Source organism: Fukomys damarensis, unplaced genomic scaffold (genome assembly GCF_012274545.1).
Source record: "Fukomys damarensis isolate Sample0158 unplaced genomic scaffold, DMR_v1.0_HiC HiC_scaffold_35, whole genome shotgun sequence".
NCBI classification, from domain to species: Eukaryota; Metazoa; Chordata; class Mammalia; order Rodentia; family Bathyergidae; genus Fukomys; species Fukomys damarensis.
Window position 1 is genome coordinate 30,733,826 of NW_022900947.1, and position 21,543 is coordinate 30,755,368.

General features: G+C 34.9%; 1 protein-coding gene across 2 annotated transcripts in view; it reads right to left on the bottom strand.

Annotated features, from left to right (window-relative positions):
• Positions 1-21,543, bottom strand: part of Pds5a (PDS5 cohesin associated factor A) — a 115,112-nt gene that overhangs the window by 66,512 nt on the left and 27,057 nt on the right. For both annotated transcript variants that reach the window (XM_010625121.3, XM_010625120.3), the window contains exons 2-9: positions 18,819-19,022; positions 17,026-17,112; positions 16,420-16,517; positions 12,105-12,231; positions 8,042-8,122; positions 6,176-6,316; positions 1,354-1,469; positions 17-111 (exon numbers count right to left, since the gene is read on the bottom strand). In XM_010625121.3, the coding sequence (XP_010623423.1) occupies positions 17-111; positions 1,354-1,469; positions 6,176-6,316; positions 8,042-8,122; positions 12,105-12,231; positions 16,420-16,517; positions 17,026-17,112; positions 18,819-19,022 (949 nt within the window). The remainder of the gene's footprint in view (positions 1-16; positions 112-1,353; positions 1,470-6,175; positions 6,317-8,041; positions 8,123-12,104; positions 12,232-16,419; positions 16,518-17,025; positions 17,113-18,818; positions 19,023-21,543) is intronic.

A 21,543-nucleotide genomic window follows, 5' to 3' on the forward strand; every position in this document is an offset into this window, starting at 1 on the left:
AAACCAAGTAGCTTACCCGTGAGATCCTTTGCTAAATCTGGGTGATTCATTAAACAGTGACTGGCAAATTTCACACTTTCTAATCTCACAGGAACATGAATGTCATTGAATCTACATAAAAAAAGATTGCTAAATATTAATTATAAGGAAAAAATATTTATTTTCAAATGACCTATACCTAACAAGTGCTTATAAACAATAATTACTGATTAGAAAGTGTATTATGACAGTCTATTCTGCTCTGATGGAAGAATATAAAGTAAAATAAATGAAAGATAGAATTTTAGAAAAATTTGGAATAGAAAATGTTTACCAAGCATAAAATATAAACATATCTCCCAACTCAAACCACCCATTTTATAGACCTAAAAATTTGATGTTAATTATTATTTGACAAACAAACAAACAAAACCAAACAAAAAACAGAAAATATAAAACCTGCTTGAAAAAAAAGCTTAAGAGGAAGGTACTGGGGAATTTGAGGTAGAAAGGAAATAAGCACAAGAAGAAGATACAGAAGTTCAAAGAAGACTGCATAAAATTTGTGAGTCACACTGCCTCATCACAAAAGTTTAATCAGACTGGGACCTACTTGTATTAAAATGCTTTTTCTTGGCAGGGGAATTGATTCAGTGGTAGATTGATTACCCAGCATGCTCAAGGCCATGCATGGTTCCATCTCCAGTAACACACGTTCTATTATAACAATTCAATTAATATGAAATACAGCTTCCACATATATAATAAAGACGTTGAGCAACTCCAATTGAAAATACACCGAGCAACCTTTAAAATATATTTATTAATGATAAATAATGTGATTTTAGACTATAGGTATAGCTGAGTGGCACAGTGCATGCTTAATATGATACCTAAAGCCCGTGGTTCAATCCCCATGAAAGGGGGTGAGAGTGGAGGTAATAATGTGATATTAAATATAAGCAAACATTTTTATTTTTTAAGCTATCTCATAAAATAACCAAGTAAAATTATTTAATAAATGTCTTAAGTCACCATTTAAATGCAATAGCCTATGTTGCTCCTTTTTCTGAGACAGGGTGTCTGTCACTGGGTCACTCAAGCTGACCTTGAACCCAGGCTGGCATTGAACTCCTGGCAATCCTCCTGCCTCCACTTCCTGAGTGCTATGATTACAGGCATGCACCATCATACTCAGCAAAATAAGATTTTTTTGATTAAAAAATTGTCTTACAATTTATTGTACAAGAAAAACTGTAAGAGATGTTAAGAAAACCAACTAATATCAATTAAATTTTTGGTATGCAATTTTAATCAGTTGGACACTACTAACTAGTCTCCAAAATACAGAAGTCTGAATTTCATTTCCCTTACCGTCCAAGAAAACACTGCCAAAGAGGACGATTCTGTGTTGCCAAATCAGAATCTTTAGACCCGAACAATTTAGCTAGAAGCCGAACAACTGCTAATCGTTCTTCTCCATCATTGCTCTACAAAGGGAAAACAAAACAAATGAAATGTCTTTTACTATCAGATCACAAAAAATAAAATATTCAAGAAGATACAATTTCTTATTTCTATTTAACATGGAGAGGAAAAAAAATTATTTTCACTGACTATGCAATTTATTTTATTCCATGTGAGATCATTTGGTTCTCTGATCTTATCTCACACCTTCCAAACTGCTAATTTATGACTACTTCACTGCTTATGTGTAATCTACACATTGGTGATTCATTTTGTACAAATATAAAGATACTTCATTGAATTCTAACACTGTCTAGAGAAATGTAAGGGGCAAAAAATTCTGTGAAAGACAAAGCTGTAAATAATTCCCATTCTAAGAAGCTCTCTTTGTAAGAAATCTATCCTCCAATGTAATCCACAGAATAATAACTTGATATTACAAGTTTTAATCAAGAATCCCTGACTGACTGGAGAATATGACACTGAAGACTGCCACGATTCAGGAAAATTCATGTGAATAGCACAGCAAGACTCTTAGGAGGTCCTAAAAAAACAGTATTTCGGTTTAGATGTAAAATATCCCACCCAAAGTATCATATAGTAGTATTCAGCAGTGGAGCTTTCTGGAAGGAGACTGTATCATGGGTGATACTATACTCATCAGTGGATAAATTCAGTGCTATTACCAGATGGGGCCTGGTTGGAGGTGGGTCACTAGGGATCCTTTCTACTCTCTTTCTACTTGTTGGCTGCCACAAAGAGAGCAGTGTTCTCTGCCATGCCCTTCCATCATATTTCTGCACTGCAGGCAGTTGACTGTGGACTGAGTCCCTTGAACTATAATAAGATAAATTAAACCCCTCCACCCTTTAAGTTGCGGATGTTAGATATTATGTTTCAGCACTGGGAAAGCTGACGATGGTAGGTGAACTGAACACTACAAAAAAACAAAACTTAATAATTTTTTGGTAAGACTCTCCTAGCTTCTTGTAATGAACTAATACATACAGCTCTGGTACTATATTACATTTTCATATAAGTTACTTTGAAACCATATGGCATGTGAAATTAAAAAAAATCATTATGTACTGGGAAAATAAATGAATACCTAATATCTAAAAACAATTTCACAGAGTTCAAATAATGTTTAAAATAATACCACATATTCAATAAACAAATTGTGGGAAAAGATTAAAATTACAATAAAAAAATAGAGGAGCTGCAGATTTAGCTCAGTGGTTCAGCCAACTGCCTTGCAAACTCAAAGTCCCAAGTATGATCTCCATACCAAAAAAAAAAAAAAAAGAGAGAGAGAGAGAGAGAGAATGTGCATGTGCATGCCAGCGAGACACCATGTCATATAATCTTTTTCTTATGAAGTTTTAACTTAAGAATAGGGATTTTTCTGGTGAAAGCAACAGATTTTCATTAAACAGATATAAAACAAAAATTATATCAAGACTTAACGTAATTATGAATAACAAAATGATTTTTCTTTACAAAGTTTTTCTCAAGCAAAGTGAACAATGCTGAGGGGTATCGGCATCACTTTTTAATAATTGTAAAACTCACTAGCCAACATATTTTATTTAAAGAAAAATCACTTAAATGTCAAACATTAGATTAAGTAAATTTTATTTTACTTGTGATTACTTTAGTGGACTTCATATCTATAAACTACCAAAGTAAAACTAAGTGAAAACTTGTCCCTTCTTTCTTTTGGTACTGGGGATCAAACTTAGGACCTTGTGTTTACAAGTTATACGGCAGCACCACTAAATCTCCGGATCGCCCATTCTTGATTTTGTAAAGTTTAAAATGTATTCTGTGAATAAAACTGAATGTTTACAGTGATTTGATAATAAGCTTTTTAATACAAAAACAACCCGACATCTCTGATATACAGCTCTAATGTTAATCTATGCCAAAGTGAGAATTCTTTCATAAAGATATAATACTATGAATTACAAACACATATTCTAGTAAGAATAGAGCAAAGAGATATTCTACATTAATAGTTTACCAATTAACTCTTGAAAAAATATTCAATAAAGCCACTCAAATTTCTATTTCTGTCCAATTTTAACAAGAAATGGAAACTCTTGTTTCGACTTACAAAGTAACTAAATTTGAACAATTTTCTATGAAAAACTGATTTCTGGGCCAGGGATTTAGCTCAGTGGTTCCGGCGCCTGCCTTGCAAGCACAAGGACCCGTGTTTGATCCCTGGTACCAAAAACAAAACAAAACTGATTTTTACCAAAATGAAGCAAGTGACTCTTTAAAATGTTTTCTAAATTTGGAGAACAGATATAAATGTTCCTACTCCCGTCTTCTACCATTAACAAAAGTCTTAAATGTAAAATGAGGCAAAATTCCTAATAATTTTAGACAAGGTTGCTAAGTAGCACAACTCCAGAGGGTACGTTACACATGAGAATTGTACTCTGTGGATTCATGAAGTGGGCAATGGATATGGCTGTGCCCAGAAGGACTGTTGACAGTTAAATCAAAGAAAGTACTACTTCAAAGCATTTTCTCAAACATCTTAATTGCTCTCAGAGGACTATACCCAAGGAGGGCTATGGCTGTATGATTCAAAAATACACAGAAACACAGAAAATCACGAAAGACACAAAAACTTTGTAGTCTATTTGCTCAGCACGTGCTGCTGATTCAAAACAGGGATACCTCATTTACATCTAGCAGCCAGACACACCAAGCTTGTTTGTTTATTTAGGATAAGAAAATGCTAGCTACTACGTTAGGATTTAATGAGCAAATAAGGACAAAGGCAATGGCATTTGTTTATTCTTGTAACAACCATTACTGTTATTATTTAGACACAATACTGAAGCAGAGATTTAATAATATACAAAAACATAAAGCTCGATGTTCTTGTGTCAGACACGTTACCTTAAAAGAGATCCAATAGTCAAAAACAGAATTAACTATGGCATTAAATTAAAAAAAAACCAGAATCAATAAATTTATGAAAAAAATTCATATCATTTAACTTTAGAATATGGTTATGAAATAAAATTGTATCAATGAAGAAAAGTAGGTACAAAATAAAGGAATAATTGTTGATACCACTGATGTCTAGCTGGTTTTTGCTATGTAAGAAACAAGGGCCCGATAATGGTAGATTATCTAGAGATTTTAAAACTGGAAATGCAGTGCTGAGGATGCAGCTCAGCAGCACAGGGACTGCCTAGTCTGCCTGGTGAATGCAGGGACCTCAATTTGATCCTTAGTACAAAAAGAACACCAAAAATGGAAAATGCATACTTATCTGGACTTTAGAAGCTGGTATCTCTGCTTTAAATAAATTAACTTGTAGAGATATGATGGTATGAACAGCCACTACAGCAAGGCTTTCTTCCCTTAGCTTACATTAAGCTCACAAAAGGAAATTTAAGACTAATTTGTAATCTGTTCATACCACAGCAGTCTTGTCTGAGTGGCTTGACTTTACATATTTAAACTCTATGAAAGGTTAGAGGGCAATACTTTATTGCCTTACACATAAAAATAATTTAGTGTGGAGACACTTTTATATTGTTAAACTCTTCAGTGAAACCCAAATCCTTCTTTTCTAGATAATATTTCTCTTGCAACCAATTTTGCATCAGAAAAATCCATTGCTATCATGCCCTTTATTTTATTTTATTTTTTTGGTTCCCACATCGGGGATGTCATGTCCTTTATACTATAAATATCAAATGCTTCTAGGGCCAGGGATTTAGCTCAGCGGTTCGGTGGCCTGCCTTGCAAGCGCAAGGACCAGAGTTCAATCCCCGGTACCAAAAAAAAACAAAACAAAACAAAAAAAAAAATCAAATGCTTCTAATAAAGAACACACAATTCTTAATTATGCATGTTTAAAGAGACTCAACAAAAACATTTCATCTTAAGATTATCTCAAAAGAAACTAATTTTAATTATATCAGAGATCGAATTAAGAATCCAGTAAAACATATACATAGCTGTATGTGGAGATGCATGCCTATAAACTGAGCAACTTAATAGGGTGAGACAGGAGGATCACAAGTCATAGGCCAGCTCAGTCAATTTAGACTGTCTCAAAAAGTGAAATAAAAAGAACTGGGATTGTGGCTCAATGGAAAAGTGCTTGCCTAACGTGCTCAAGGCCTTGGGTTCCATTCCTAGTACCACAAAAAAGATATAAGAGCAAATGTAAACAGTCTCTAGCCAGGCACGGACACACCTGTAATCCCAGCACTTGCAAGGCTGAGGCAGGAGGATCACTGTGAGTTCGGGACCAGCCTGGGCTACACTGTTCCAGGTCAGTCTCAACTACATAGTGAGACCCTGGCTCAAAAAACCAAAAAAAAAAAAAAAAGAAAGAAAAAAGAAAAAAAAAAACCCCAAACCCCCAAAACCCCAAAAAACACAAAACAAAAAAAACACATTTTTTTCTTGGTCTATAGTATAAAAGGGTTAATAAATTATGCTATTTAATATCATAGTGTACAAGGTAAATTTCAAGGATAACATCATTTTTCAGCTTATCAGTAGATATTTAACACCTAATTATAACTTTGCTATGTAAATCTCTTCTCACCCAAATGAGTTTTATTCAAATAACTGAAAAATGTATACTAGAAAAGGAAGACGGTAACTGAATTTACACTGTATTAGTATACTTAGAAACTCTTTAATATATTCTTTAAACTTAAAGGCCTTGAAAATTGATCAATCCTACCTTCAGTTTGAATTCAAGCTGTGGCATGACAGATAATAATAGGTGAGGATCTATGGCAAAAAGTTCCTGAATCAGATCAAATACATGTTCTGACAAATCACTTACTGACGATCTTCCCAGCACCAGGACTTGATTGAAAAACTATAGGATATTAAAAACAACAATAGATATTTCATTTAAGAACGTTAATTGGTTTATGAATGTTAAAACAACTATATCCTCAGGTATTGCATATACAACTGAAGGGGATAATACAGAATAAGGTATTTGAATTATTAATATATAATAGGACAGTCATCTAAATAGAAGAAATATACTTCCAATTAAATCACAAATGTTTCAAGAAAAGTAAACAAAGATTGAAGTGTTCAGCTATTTCAATTAAAAATGATTTAGACAGATTGTACAGTTTATTATGTTCACAATATCCATCAATGAAAACCAGTTTCAAGGCTGAAAAAAATAAAACATAAAAAGGCAAATGTAGTTAGGCGTGGTAGTGCACATCTGCAATTTCACTATCAGGAGGCTGAGGCAGAAGTATCACTGTGAGTTCAAGGCCAGTCTGAATTACATAATGTGACTGCTGTCTCAAAAAAAAAAAGACAAAAGTGACTGAACAAGCATATTTGAAACACCACTGCTTCACTTTTAAGAATAATTACATAATAAAACTGTCTTATAGAAAATGAAATATATTTATTATGAGGGCCTTGTAAATGATGATAAGATTATTTTAATGAACCACACACACAAGTTTAATGCTACCGGTGAAAACCATCAGCGATGGTAACTTCTGCAAACTAAAAATATGGTATTCCGTTTGAAAAACATGTTTCACTGTGTACTTTTTTACACTATTTGAAAATCTTTTTTGAACCTATTTAAATATTTAGCAACAGAATACAAATATTAATGATTTAAATAAAGCCTTACTTGATTTTTTGAGAATAATTCAACAGATAAATATATGCACAAAGATTGATTTGTAAAGGAAAATACTGAAAGAATTTTAATGTAAATCAATAGGTAAATGGGCATTACCAAATTAAAGGAATATTTATAGTCATTCATAAAATAAACTATAGAAATATATAAGGATAAAATGAAACTTTACCTAGAACATGCAAAAAACAGCTATGAATATTAGAAAAATGAGCAACAGAATTAACTGCTATATTGAGATATTATAAATTTATTTGTTCTAAAGTCTTGACTACAACCTTTCAATTTGTCTGCATGTATGGTACATGACTCAAACACAGGGCTTCACACATGGTAGACAAGTGCTTCAGCACTGATCAGATCCTGGTCAAAAAAGTTTCTAAAGAAGGGGTTGGGGATTTAGCTCAGTGGCACTGCGTCTGCCTCTGAGTTCCTGAATTTGGTCCCCAGTACAAAAAAAGAAAAAAATCTAAAGATGGTATTTATATATCAACTATACAAGAAGAATAAATAGAAGTGTTTCCAATAAATGATCCAGAAGAAACAAAGAGGAAAATGTATAAATAAAGTGAGACATACATCCACAGATGAAGATGATGCAGGGAGAAAGTAAGAGCAATCATCATACCTTGGAGATAAGAAAAATACAGATACAAATGCAGAGGGAGTGGGAGATGTAGGTAATTTTCATGAAAAAACACCTACCGTCTTGAGCCATATCAAAGCAATGCTAATAAGCTTATGAAGTCATACTACATTTCCTCAATTTCGATCATACTAGGCATATAAAGATTATATATTTGCTCTAACTAGATGAAATTATTTATTAGATAAATATGTATGTGTATGGTTCTAATAAATTAGTATAACAGATAAAGAATTACACACAATTATAGAACAAATACAGAAAGAAATACATACATTGGCAATGCACGCCTCAATAGTCTGAACTGTCCTCTTTAAGAGGACTTTTGCAAGATCAAAAGACTGTTTATTTAAGTTCTGAAAAACAATAAAAACATAAAGTTACAAATGAATTGGTAAATTTATAAATAGCATTATTAGAACATTGTAGTATCTACTCAGTTAAAATATGAAAAATATAATGAAAAATCATTCAAGGTTTTACCATATTGTGTAGCCAAGTAGTCTTAAAAGCAGAAATTAAAACTTGAACTCAACAAATAAAAAATTAAAGTATATTAGCCAAAAGTGAAACCGTGTCTTACTAAATTAATATTGGACCAAAGTTTTTTTTTTTTTATGGTATCCATTAATCTATATGAACTGGCAACTATGCTCATGTATCCTAAAGAAACACCTCCCTCTTCCCCTGAAGCTAACTCACCATGGTCAGTATTTAATTACTTAACTACTAGACATTCTAAAGAAGAGTAGACCTGGAAAGCTTCTCAATTTAAAAAAAAAAAAAACGTTCTTGATCAATTTTATTCTTGAAATGGTGACTACTATGCTCCTTCTTTAAGTTCTAGTTCTAGGGCACTTAAACAACTGAAAGGGTCTGAGAAAAAATGAGGCAATAATAAATATTTAATTTTGAAAAGAACTTATTGAAAAAGGTATATTAAAAAAACTTAACACCGAGCTGGGATTTTAGCTCAGTGGTTCTGCTGCCTGCCTTGGAAGAGAAAGAACCCGAGTTCAATTCCCGGTAACCCCAGAAAAACAAAAAACAAAGCAAAACTTAGTATCTTTACACTATGAAGTTTTAGACCAAACTGAGGTTGATTCACCATCATCTTCCACCTGTCTCAAGAGGCCAGAAAAATCCCACACTCTGAGCCACTGGTTAGTAAACATTTTATGTAAAGGGCCACATAGTAAAAGTTTATAAGTCACTGGTGCTGTAGGAAACCAGCTTGATGGGGTGGGGATTTAGCTCAGTGGTTCTGGCGCCTGCCTCACAAGTGGCAAGGGCCCGAGTTCGGGGGGCGGTGGGGAAGAAACCATCTTGAGGCAGCACTAAGCAGGTTTTAGTATTATTGAATTGACTTATAATTTGGCTATTGATTAAAATTATGAGTCATCCCAAGGCCTATGTGTGGTTTGTAAAATAAAATGAACCTTCAGCTGGTGTGAGACAGAATTCCCTATGCCATGGTCAGAATTGAGGTCTCAATGATCAATGAGATTGTGACATCTCTAATAGCAAGATTACACGAGCTGAAGAATTAAGACTCTTGTATAGCCATTCTCTAAGATCGAATGTTAGCTAAAGATATCACAGATGGCTTGATCACCTGTACTTCACAAAAATACATAAGTTATTCCCTTTCTACAAGCCTGTCTCATTAGTGCATTAGTTCTGCTATTCTTTAAATCTGCCTTTATAACCCACTCTTTTTTTTTTTTTTTTGGTACTGGGCAACAAACTTGGGTCCTTGCACTTGTGAGGTAGGTGGTGGAAACAAGCTAAATCCCCAGGACACCCCTTGCTATGCTGTATAATCATAATACTGACAAATCCAGAGATCATGGTCTTAACCAGGAAAGAGCTTAGATCAAGTGGTTTTAGTTAGGAGAGAGCTAAGATCAGATCCTGCCCCACAAACAAGAAACAATGCCTTATGCTTTATTCTTTTATCCTCTGCTGTATCCACCTAGTGAGGTAATGTATCCTCCAATAAAGTGTTTGGGCATTCACCTGATATGCTATAACTACACAATTCTTCTGGGATAGTGTGAAAAAAGCATAAACGAAAAACAAACGAGTATGGCTGTGTTCCAAAAATATCAATTTATCTCTGGGAGAAATGTTCTAAGATCTCTGCTGGATGCCTGAAACTAGAGATGGTACTGAACCATATATAAATAGAGTAATCATTATTTGAAGTGCTTAGAACCAGAAATGTTTCTGATTGCTGATTTTGGAATAGTTGCCTAACAACAAGGAACCTTTGGGATGGGAGCCCAAGTTGCATCATGAAATGCACACAGGCTTCATAGAAATCCTCTTTACATGGGCTGGGAATTTACCTCAGTGGCACTGCACCTGCCTTGCAAGCAAAGGTCCTCAGCTGGATCCCCAGTACCAAAAACAAACAAACAAAAAACTTCTTTACACAAAGCCTGAAGGTAATTTTATACAGTATTTTTGGTCTTTCTGTGTTTTCATTACAGCTCACACAAAGTCAGTGATAGAATTTTCCACTTGTGGTGACATGTTGGCAATCAAAAGATTCTGGATTTTGTAGCATTTCAGTTATAGGATGTACAATCTTTTTTTTTTCCTATTCATTTTACAATAGATGTTAGCGACTTTGGCAAATGATTTTTTTATTTTCTTTTTTTTCCTTTCCTTATTAGGTCAAGAACTTTTATCTTTTCACTTAAATGAAAACATCTATGGTTTCTCTCTAGAATTATCTAAACTACCAGCCTCATGACTCTGGATCTTTTGGGCCAGAGTAAGTAAAATAAGGGTTACTTAAATGCAAACATTGTAATACCAATCCATCTGATACCCGGCTTTGACTATAAACCACTAATAGGCAGGTAGCATATACAATGTAGATACACTGAACAATGAGATGATTCATGCTGGCCAGGATGGAGCAGGACAGTGTGCTATTTCAACACACTAGTCCGAATAGTATGCAATTTATGCATTATTTCTAGAATTTTTCCATGTAATGTTTTTGGACAGTGATTGACCTTGTGTAACTAAAAATGTGGCAAGTAAAAACCATGAATAAGAGAACTACTGTACTTACATAAATAAGTTAATAGTCCAGATTTGATTCATAATCCATAGCTTCCTGACCCCTGCTCTTTTATTCCATTGACAAAAGGATACTAAAGTTAATATTTGTTTCTTAAAAGGGTATATATATTTTTAAATCATAAAATACTAGAATATATCTAGCTAAAATATAAACACCAAACATACTTCCTGTCTACATTTTTTTCTTATTCTGCCTGATATACTCCTTTTTGCCATTCTCTAATTATTTTTACTAACTATATTCATTCAAGTTAATAAAATGCAAATCAAAAGAATTTGAAATCAATCTCATTTTGGGGAATAAGCATAGTTCGACATACTGTTCAACTAACATCTGATGACATTACTAAACCATTAAAATAAAAGAGCAGGAGGGCAAATATCAAGACTTTGGGGATGGGGAGGGAAGAGTTGGGGGTGGTGTTTAGAAGAGCCCAGTGGTGGAGCCTATGGAAAGCCAAGTCCTTCAGTTTCTTAGGAGGACCTGGTAGAGAGAATAGAGAAAGGAAACAGGAAGAAAGATACAGTTCTCAACTGTCCTGCCCAAATTTTTTTCTGAAAATGTCTAAGGAAAAAGTACAGTATAAGGCTTGAAAAGAAATCCAAACTCCTATGTTCCATATATATGCTACAAAGGACAAAAGACATTTCTTTTTTAGACAACACTACCAAAACCCTCTTACAATTCCCAGATGGGATATGAGTGGTGAAATACAAAATATTCCTAGTCTCCAGAAGTAAGAACTTAACTGAATGAAAATCTTACAGCCGGGTGTGGTAGCACACACCTGTAATCCTAGCACTCAGGAGGCTGAGGCAGGAGGATCACTGAGTTTGAGACCAGCCTGGGCGCCATAGCGAAAAAAAAAACCTGTAATCCTAGCTCAGGAGGCTGAGGCAGGAGGATCACTGAGTTTGAGACCAGCCTGGGCTACATAGCGAGTTCCAGGTGAGTCTCAACCACATAGGGAAACCCTGTCTCAAAAAACAAAACAAAACAAAAAACAAAGAAAAAAGAAAATCTTACGTTCTTTAGCACATCTTACATAATCTTAACCATAAGCATATCTTCTAAAAATAATAGCTACAAGACTATATGTACAAGCTATATGTGCAGCTCTATTTTATTTGGGACAAGAGGGTGACACTGAAAAGGATCACATGTGATTACAAATTTTCAAAATCAATCATAGCACTACCTTTCAATATTAATCTTTCACATCTCCATAACATACAAACCTTATGTGCAGGTATGAGGTTGATAAGTATGGAGTCCAATAATTCTTGAGTAACCCCATCACCTTCCATGATGATAGAACTCATCAAGTCTAGCATGTGCAGTTGCACCTTCTTATTGTGGCTATTGCTAAAAAAGGAAATAAAAAAAATTAATGCCTACATACAGAAAGACAATCTTTCCAGTTTAAAACAACAATCTCAAAGTAAAAGGATTTAAAATTGAGAAAATAATGTCAATAATGACAGAAATTTTGGCTGCTGCACTTCTGTGTTGTTTATAGCTGTAAGGTATTGTATTTCACACCCTAATGTTTAGTGAAGTACATAAATTCTGTTGAAGTATACTCACATACATGAACCTACACACTGACCTGAGAGGATAAGAATCTCAAGAAAAGTGATACTTATATTATTATAACAGGGAGGGCCAGGGATTTAGCTCAGTGGTGCCACTGCCTGCCATGCAGGCGGAAAATCCCAAGTTTGATCCCCCGTACCAATAAATAGATAAGTAAGTAAATAAATAAATACACACACACACACACACACACACGGAGGCTTAAATCACCTAATTAACCTGAAAGAGTAAAATTCACTTGTCTAGCATTAAGTAGTAACATTCAATGATAAAAACTGAAATGTTGCAGAAAATCTGTTCGTACTATTAGAGGCACATAATTTTGAGGAACACGGTTATTTTGTATACTCTCTCTGAAATATCTTAATTTATAAAAGGCCAAGATTGTGAAGGATCAATTACAGTTTTATAAATGTGTATCTGGCTTAGGGGAAATTGAAGAACTTGATGCAAAACAGTGCAAAAACCTAAGTACCTGACTCTCAGGCACATAAATATTTGAAGGTAGGAAAGGAATGAAAAGACAAAGAGATTTAAAATTATCCCACAAATTCAACCAGTTTAAATCAGTAAGCTCAAACTTTCACTTCCAGCAAGAATCAATTACAAAAATAGGATTTTCCCAAATATCTATAATGACTAAAAACCAGACAAAACATGAAATACTAGCTTTCAGATATCAGACGCCATGCCCATACATGGTGCAATTTTTCTAATTTAGAATAAGTTTCTAGGTTATAGTATAGGGTGATAATCTACATAGACTAGAGTTTACAGAGGAGAAAACCAAAGAGAAAGCTATTCAGCACAAGCTCAAAGAATCCTTCAAATGCTTGATGATCATGCAGCCAGTGAGAAAATTCCCTGACTTTGAGAAAAGAACTCCCTGAAAGAACCAGAGAGGATAATCCTTGGGATTTAAAAAAAGTTTTCAAAGCCAGGCATGGTAACCCATGCCTGTAATCCCAGCACTCGAAAGCTGAGGCAGGAGGATTTCTGCCAGTTCCAGACCAGCCTGGGGTACACAGTGAGTTCTTGGTCAGTCTCAACTACATAGTGAGACCCTGTCTCAAAAAAACAGTTTTCAAAAGTAATCAGAAGAAATTAAATAAAAATAAAGCCTTTCTTAAACAAACAAAAAAGGATATATATATAAACCCATATACTCTTGAAGCTCGAAGAGCCTAAAGTATAACAGAAAGAAAACCTCAGTATAATACATTACCCAAAGTGAACAATAAACGCTAAAATAAACCAGGCCAGGGATTTAGCTCAGTGGTTCTGCCTTGCAAGCACAAGGACCCGAGTTCAATCTCTGGTACCGAGAAAATAAATAAATAAAACACTAAAACAAAGTGAACAATAAAGAAAAACCCTAAAAGCAGTTTGAGAAATAGAAGTAAACAACATACAGGAAAAACAAAGATTAAAAACAACAAAAATAACTTGTTGGAAACAATGGTAGCCAGAAAAAAGTGGAGCACCATTTTTAAAGTACTAAAATCTGGGGATATAGTTCAGTGGTAGCTTGTCTAGCACATGGTGAGTCCTTGGACATGGTATGGTAGAACAACAGAAAGGGGAAGGAATCCAAGCAACCTAAAACTCTGTATCCTGTGACAACTTTCCAAAAAAGCGAATATGGAACAGACTTTTTCAGGCAGGGTGTGGTAGTGAATGCCTGTAATTCCAGTACTCAAGAGGCTGATGCAAGACAATTGCTCTGCAAGGCCAGTCTGGGCTACACAGTGAGTTCAAGGCAAGCCTGAACCAACACAAAGACCCTGTCTCTAAATACAAACAAACAAACAAACAAACCAAACAAATCAACAGCAAAAAGACCTTTTCTGGCATAGAAAAGATGATAGAATTCCATTACTAGAAGATCTGAACTATAGGAAATGTTTAAGAAAGTCCTTCAGATTGAAAAAAATTACACTAGATGCAAATTTCCATCTATACTAATGAATGAAGATTATTAAATATGACAAATATGTTAAATTCAAATCAACAAGCTCTTCTTTTTCAGTATTTACTTATTTTTGAGACAAGGTCTCCCTATGCAGTCCAGGCTGGCCTTAACTCCTACCATACCCTCTGGCAGGCTGTTCATTTTTTTTACTCATATTGCACTGTAAATTATTAGGCAATCTTCATATTCAAGAAATAAAAACATTAATAAGCTCAAGGAAAACATATATATAATTACAGAGTGATGAGGTAGATTTAAATATATAAAGTCAAAGAAGGAGCAGAATGATAACGGAGTTATTATTGGTGGTGGAAATTATAATTTCAAAACACACCCCAATACAAACAATGGCACTAATCGTTTCCATTCCTGTAAGTATATCTCTTTACAACTTACTATTCCTCCTATCAGAATGGTGTAAAGAGTGGAGGGCTTAGGGGCGTGGCTCACTGGTTGAGAGCTTGACTAGTATATACCAGGCCTTGGGTTCAAATGCCTAGCACCACAAAGAAAAATATAAAAACATAGGTAGTCTATCCAACCAACCCTTGAATCTGTGTCTGTCTGTGCCTTGCTTGGCTCCAATGAAACACAGAAGCTACCAATGTTTGAATACTGCCTGTGCAGTGAAGCCTGCCCTTTCTCAATACTTAGGAAACCTAGTCAATGTACCAAGAGGCTGGGCTGGCCTGCTGGGTGATGAAAGACTTGTTAACTCAGTTCTTCTATTATTTCAGCCAACCACAGAATATCCTGCCAAACGACCACAAACTCAGAAGAGGATTTAGACCAGACAAAAACACCCGCAAGGCAGAATCATGTACTAAATAAAATGGTGGCTGCTTTACATGATTTAGGTTATACAGCATAAATTAAAGTAAGGTTTATATATTCTAACAATTACTCTAAGGGACTTATGGGAGTAAAAAATACCACATAAAGGTGTTTCCCAGGCAGTCTTTCTGTAAGTTGCAAGCTCTACATCAAGGTGCTCTAGTCATTTCCTAATTATTCCAGGCTAAAAGAAGGGGCCAGGGATTTAGCTTCATGGCTCCACGTGTGACTCACAAGCACAAGGTTCTGAGTTTGAGCCCCCGTACCAGGAAAGACAGATGGAAAGATGGGGGGGAGGACAAAGAGAGGGTGGGGGGAGAAAGTGATTCAGTATTCCTAAAAATCTAAGGAAGATTCTGAAAATGTGTTATATGGTATGCAAACCATTAGATACATGGCTTTTGAACACTTGCAGTACGAATAAAGACATATACTGAAGTGATGATTCTTTTTATTAAGCCACCACACCACATGCCTCCACCTTAGTTTCCCTACTTTTCTATGGAGAAAAAGCGGATTTAAGCAATATTTATTTTCAACTTTTTTTCTGAAGTTTTAGGGCTTGAACCCAGGACCTGAAGGATGCAAGACTAGTGCTTTACTACCAAGCTACATCCCCATCCAATCTTTTTTTGGTACCAGGGATTGAACTTGGGACCTTGCGGCAGCACCACTGAACTAAATCTCTGGTCATCCAATCTTATTTTTAAAAATTTTAAATGTACTATCTCACTAAATTGCCCAGGTTAGGCTCAAACTTGTGACCTTCTTGCTGGACAATACTGTATTATTTCTTTTTCTTTTTTGGTACCGGGGATTGAACTCGGGTCCTTGCACTTGCAAGGCAGGCCAACGAACTGCTGAGCTAAATCCCCGGCCACAATACTGTATATTTCTTTAAAACAAGGGCTCTGATTTATACTTTACTTCTATTCCATAGCCACACAGAGCAAGGAGCAGATGGGACACCCATTAAATTCATACCAAAGACAGCTTTCAGAAAACAGAATTTTTGTTTCTTTTCCACTTCATATTAAATATTCTAAGAAAAACAAGTCCATGTAATTCTAACAAATTTTAGTATACACATATTCATGACATTTCAATATACACAGCAAAAGATAAGCAGATATGCATAAATATGAACTTACTTGATCACTGAGAAGAGAGTCCTAAAAAGCTGAATAAAAATTTCATTGCAATCTTCCAATTCAAAGCAGATGTTATATGATTTAACCCAAGCTAAATTCTTAAACAAAAATAATTATTTAATTACAGTTGAACAGAACAGTGACAGAAAAGCAAACTCATTAGTAAAATTTAATTTTTAAGAATTAGGAATCTAAAGTAAAGATTCAACATATCAAATTACAAGTGTAAAACTAGTTGTTTACACTTATCCTTAAAAAGACATTCATGGGGGTATCAATTTTTCTAAATTCATCAATACTAAATATTTAGGGGTTGACATATATATGTATATAGTAATATGTAGATATATAGATATATACAAAATTTAAGAGGCCATGAACATTTTGAGATTAAAAAACAAACCAGGAGAAAATAACAGCTAGAATTTCAAATAATCTAATATTTTTTCTATAGAGTAACTTTTCAGAATATGAGGAACAATAGTAAGATCACATTTTCTTTGTGGATAAAACAAAAAAGTTTCATTTTACATTATAAAGTTGGTATAAAGAATTTGCTACTATATGAAATAATGTGCTATTTATTAAATAAAGTATTGCTTTTACCTCTAATAAATAAAAGTATCTATTAAACTGTGGACTCTTTGTGTCTTCCAAACCTTTTAATTGTCTGGTAATAAACAAAAATATGTCCTGTTAAAAAAAACAACAACAACATTAATTTAGATACAAATTCTTATTCTTTCATGACACACAAACTGTAACAAAAGAAAATCATTCTTTAGCTGAATGCCTTGGGACTGGCCTATTCCATTACTTAAAATCATTACAAAATAAAACCCTATCTTTTAAGAGCAAAAATAAAGGTTGTTCATTCTATAAATCTTTAGGCTTTCTCTTTCTCATTCTAAGAACACAGAGTTTATATACCCCATTATCATTTTTTCTATTATAGCACTTCCACTTTTCTCCTTACCTTCACCTTTCATCATAGCAGACTATTTTATTTCCAAAGGAGCTGAATATGAGACTTTCCATTACTAATTCCTGTGTGTAAACAGTAATTTTCAGTACCTAGTTTTGAATTTATCTGATTTCAAGGCTATATGAAACAAAGGCAATAGATTGGCCCTATTTTTTTTGGGGGGGGGATACCAGGGATCAAACTCGGGACCTTGTGCTTGTGAGGCAGGCAGTGCAGTGGCACCACTGAGCTAAATCCCTGGCCCTGGCCTATTTCTTTGTTTTGTTTTTATTTTTTTGGTACTGGGAATTGAACTTGGGACCTTATGCTTTTTTGAGGTAGGCAGTGGAACCACTGAGCTAAATCCCTGGCCCCTCTGGCCTATTTCTTAATAGGCTTTCTCCAGATGTTTTAAAACTCAAAGTAACATAAACATGGCACAAACAGACTTTTGCACTACTTTGATCCCTCCTGTGTAGAGGAGATACATTCCAAGATCCCATGGCTGAAATTACAGATGGCACTGAACTCAACATACACTGTTTTCTTCCCTTATAAATATATAAATATTATAAAGCATAACTTATTTATAAGTTAGGCACAACAAAAGTAACAATAAAACTAACAAACGGAACAACAATTGGGCATGGTGACACATGCCCGTATCTCTAACATTCTAGGAGGCAGAAGCAGGAGGATCACTAAGTACTAGCCCAGCCTGGACAACTTAGTGAAACCTTTTCTCAAAATAAAAAAGGGACTGGAGATGTAGCTCAGTGCAAAAGCCTTGGGTTCAATCCCCCAATATGGCAAGAGAAAAGCAGAACTAAAATATGTTGTTTTTAAAAGTGTGTGCTTTGGGGTCATTAAGTAAGGGCTCCTTGAACACAAGGACCTCTTAATGCCACAGAAATATACCAGTATTTTTGTAGATAATAAACGTTATGATTGAAAAAATAATGAAATTTTAAAAGTTGTGATATGGATAGCCGGGCATAGTGGTGCATCTGTCTATAATCCCTGCACTGAGAAGGCTGAAGCAAGAAGATCTCAGTGAGTTCAAGGCCAGCCTGGGATACAAAATGAATTCAAGACCAGCTGAACTACATAATGAGACCCTGTCTCCAAAACACCCTCCACAAAAACCCCCAAATATATGATACAATCTTTTTTCTTCTTCTTTTTAACGTTAACACTGAAATTCTGAGAGTATGCTATTTGAAGTTGGTGCTTGGCTAGCTTTTCTGTTGTTTTGTTTTTTGTGCTCTACGAATCAAACCCAGGGCCTAAAACATACTAGGCTACCACTTTACTACTGAACTACAAACAACCCTAACCCATAATCTTAAAAATAAAAAATAACTTGAAATTTTCTCATACAGGTAAGCTACACTATAAATATAAAATAAAAGGATTTTTAAAAGATTTTATTTACCTTAAGTTTATCATGGGAAGTATATGGAGCTTCTGGGGCATAGATTCGAAATATATCAGCTAAACAACATGCTACAAGGAGACGCACATCTTTATTAGGGTTCCTGAGGAAGAATTCAGATGCAAGATGCAAAGCTAGTGGGAGATACTGCTGTTTTTCATCTTCTGAGTCCTGATCCATATCCATGAAAGTTTTCACTACCATCTGTAAAATATATATAAAAGAAGAATATAATTAACTCATGGTACTTAGTAGTCCCTAGGAGAAAAAAATATCTTTACTACAACATAGGTTAGTAATTAATTATTATGAGAGGGTTCAAAATCAAAATTTTTGTAAATCCTTAAGAATGTGAGAAAAGATCATACATATACATTCACTGCTGACAAAAAGAAAAAACCATATAAACAACTTTGGAGTACTCACAGATACATTATCTTTATTACCACCAGATTTTTAAAGAACTTATAGTTCTCAATTTATTCATTTATTGAAAAGAGGGGTGGGGGCCTCCAAGAATGTTGCCTGGGCTAGCCCTTAATTCCCAAGTTCAAGTGATCCTCCTGTTTTAGCCTCCTGAGTAGTTGGGAACACAGGTATGTGCCACTGCATCTTTCACATTACTCAGTTTAGTATCTATCCCAGTTCTTGGCCCTACATATATATATATATATACACCAGAAAATTAATTTGACATTTGGCTAAATCATCAATTATGTACATTTTATATTTTATAAACAAAGCTGCTTTCTAGGCTCCTTACTACTATTTCATTTGATACTTAATGGGATTTATATTTCCACAATGGAAAGGTGCTATGTTTCAAATATGTTCATACAGTTGTATTTCTAGTTAAAGTTTTTTTAGACAAGGTCTATTAGTTCAGGCTGGCCTCAAACTCATAGCAATCCTCCTACCTCAGCTTCCCAAGTGCTGGGATTACAGGCGTGCACACTGTGCCTTGCTGGTTAAAGGTTTTAATTATAGGGCTGGGAATGGTAGTGCATGCCTGTAATCATACTACTTGAAAGGCTGAGGCAGAAGGGTCCTGTGAAGTTCCCCTGGGCTACACAGTAAATTCAAGGCCAACCTAAACAACATAAGCAAAATTCTGTCTCAAAAGACCAAGTTATGGGTGGGGGATGTAGTTCAGTGGCACCATGTCTGCCAGGCAATGCAAGATCCCGAGTTTGATTCCCAGTACCAGGGGGAAAAAAATGACAAAAAAGGGCAAGTTATAATTACAAGTAATCTCTGTTGTATTAGTGCATTATAAAATTAACAAGTATTTAATTTTGAAATTTTCTTTGAGTTGCCTGGATCAAGCCCAAATCCCTCCACATATAGTACTAGGCAAATGCTCTACCATTAAGTATCACAGGGAGGTAGAGTAGAGGGAAGGGAGGGCAAAGAGAAGTAAAAAGCAGCAGAGTGTGTTACATATATGTACCAACTCCCCACAATGAAAGTAACTGTTGTGCATAGAAGACATGTACATTTAAAAAGCTATGTCCCAGGGCCAGGGATTTAGTTAAGAGTTGCCCCTGCCTGCCTTGGCCTCGTAAGCACAAGTTCCTGAGTTGGATCCCGGATACCAAAACAAACAAAAAAAGCTGTATCCCAGCCTCACATATGAACATTTTATTTTATAATCAGCATAAAAAGCCAGGTGTGGTGGTGGCACCTGTAAGTAATCCCAGCACATGGGAGGCTAAGGCAGGAGCACTGCCATGAGTTCAAGGCCAGTCTGGGCTACATAGTAAATTCAAGGCCAGCCTGAACTACATAATTTACCTAAACGATTAAATCATAATTTAAACTGTTTTTATTATGAAATACTGAAGATGTAGTTCTACCAAAATTTTCATTAGCACTTTAAATTAGTGCATGTTTACAGTATAATAATGATCACATTCATGAAGAATTTATGCAGGCACATAATCTATCTTTTTTTTTGTTTTGGTACTAGGGATCAAACTCAGGACCTTGCACTTGTGAAGCGGGTGGCAGAACCACTGCGCTAAATCCCTGAGCTCTCTTAAATTGTTTTTGTCCTTTCTCCCTTCCCTTGTTCCAACCCTTCTTCCCCTCATGATTTGAAAAAGCTATTTGTTTTCTTCCTTTTAAAAAAAATCTCTTCTCCCCTCATCTCTTGTTCTACTTTCCATTTGAAAAACATTCTTCCTGTCTCCTAATATCAATCCTCTATTTTGCTCCTTATTTATACTTTGGGTTTCTCACATAATAGAAACAATGTGATATTTCAACATGTGTGTCTGATTTCACTCAGAATTATGATTGTGAATTACATCCACTTACTTTATTTTAATTAATTTATTTTTTTGTTTTTTGAGACACTATGTAGTTCATGCTGGGCCTTTAACTCACTATGTGGCCTAGGATGGCCTCAAACTCTCAACAATTGTCACGCATAAACCTCTCCAAGCGCTGGGATTAAAGGTCAGTGCCACATGCCTGCCCTTGAGGTGTGCATTCATTTACCAATTTTTTATTATGAATAAGTGTTGGATTTTATCACCTATTTGACATCCACTACAATGATCTTATTTTCTAATTATGTTAATATAGTAAATCCCACGGGTTGATTTCTATACTCATAAAGTCGCTGGGGATTTAGTTCAGTGGCTCTGCTGCCTGCCTCACAAACACAAGGTCCTGAGTTTGATCCCTAGTACCAAAAAAAAAAAAAAAAAAAAAAAAAAAA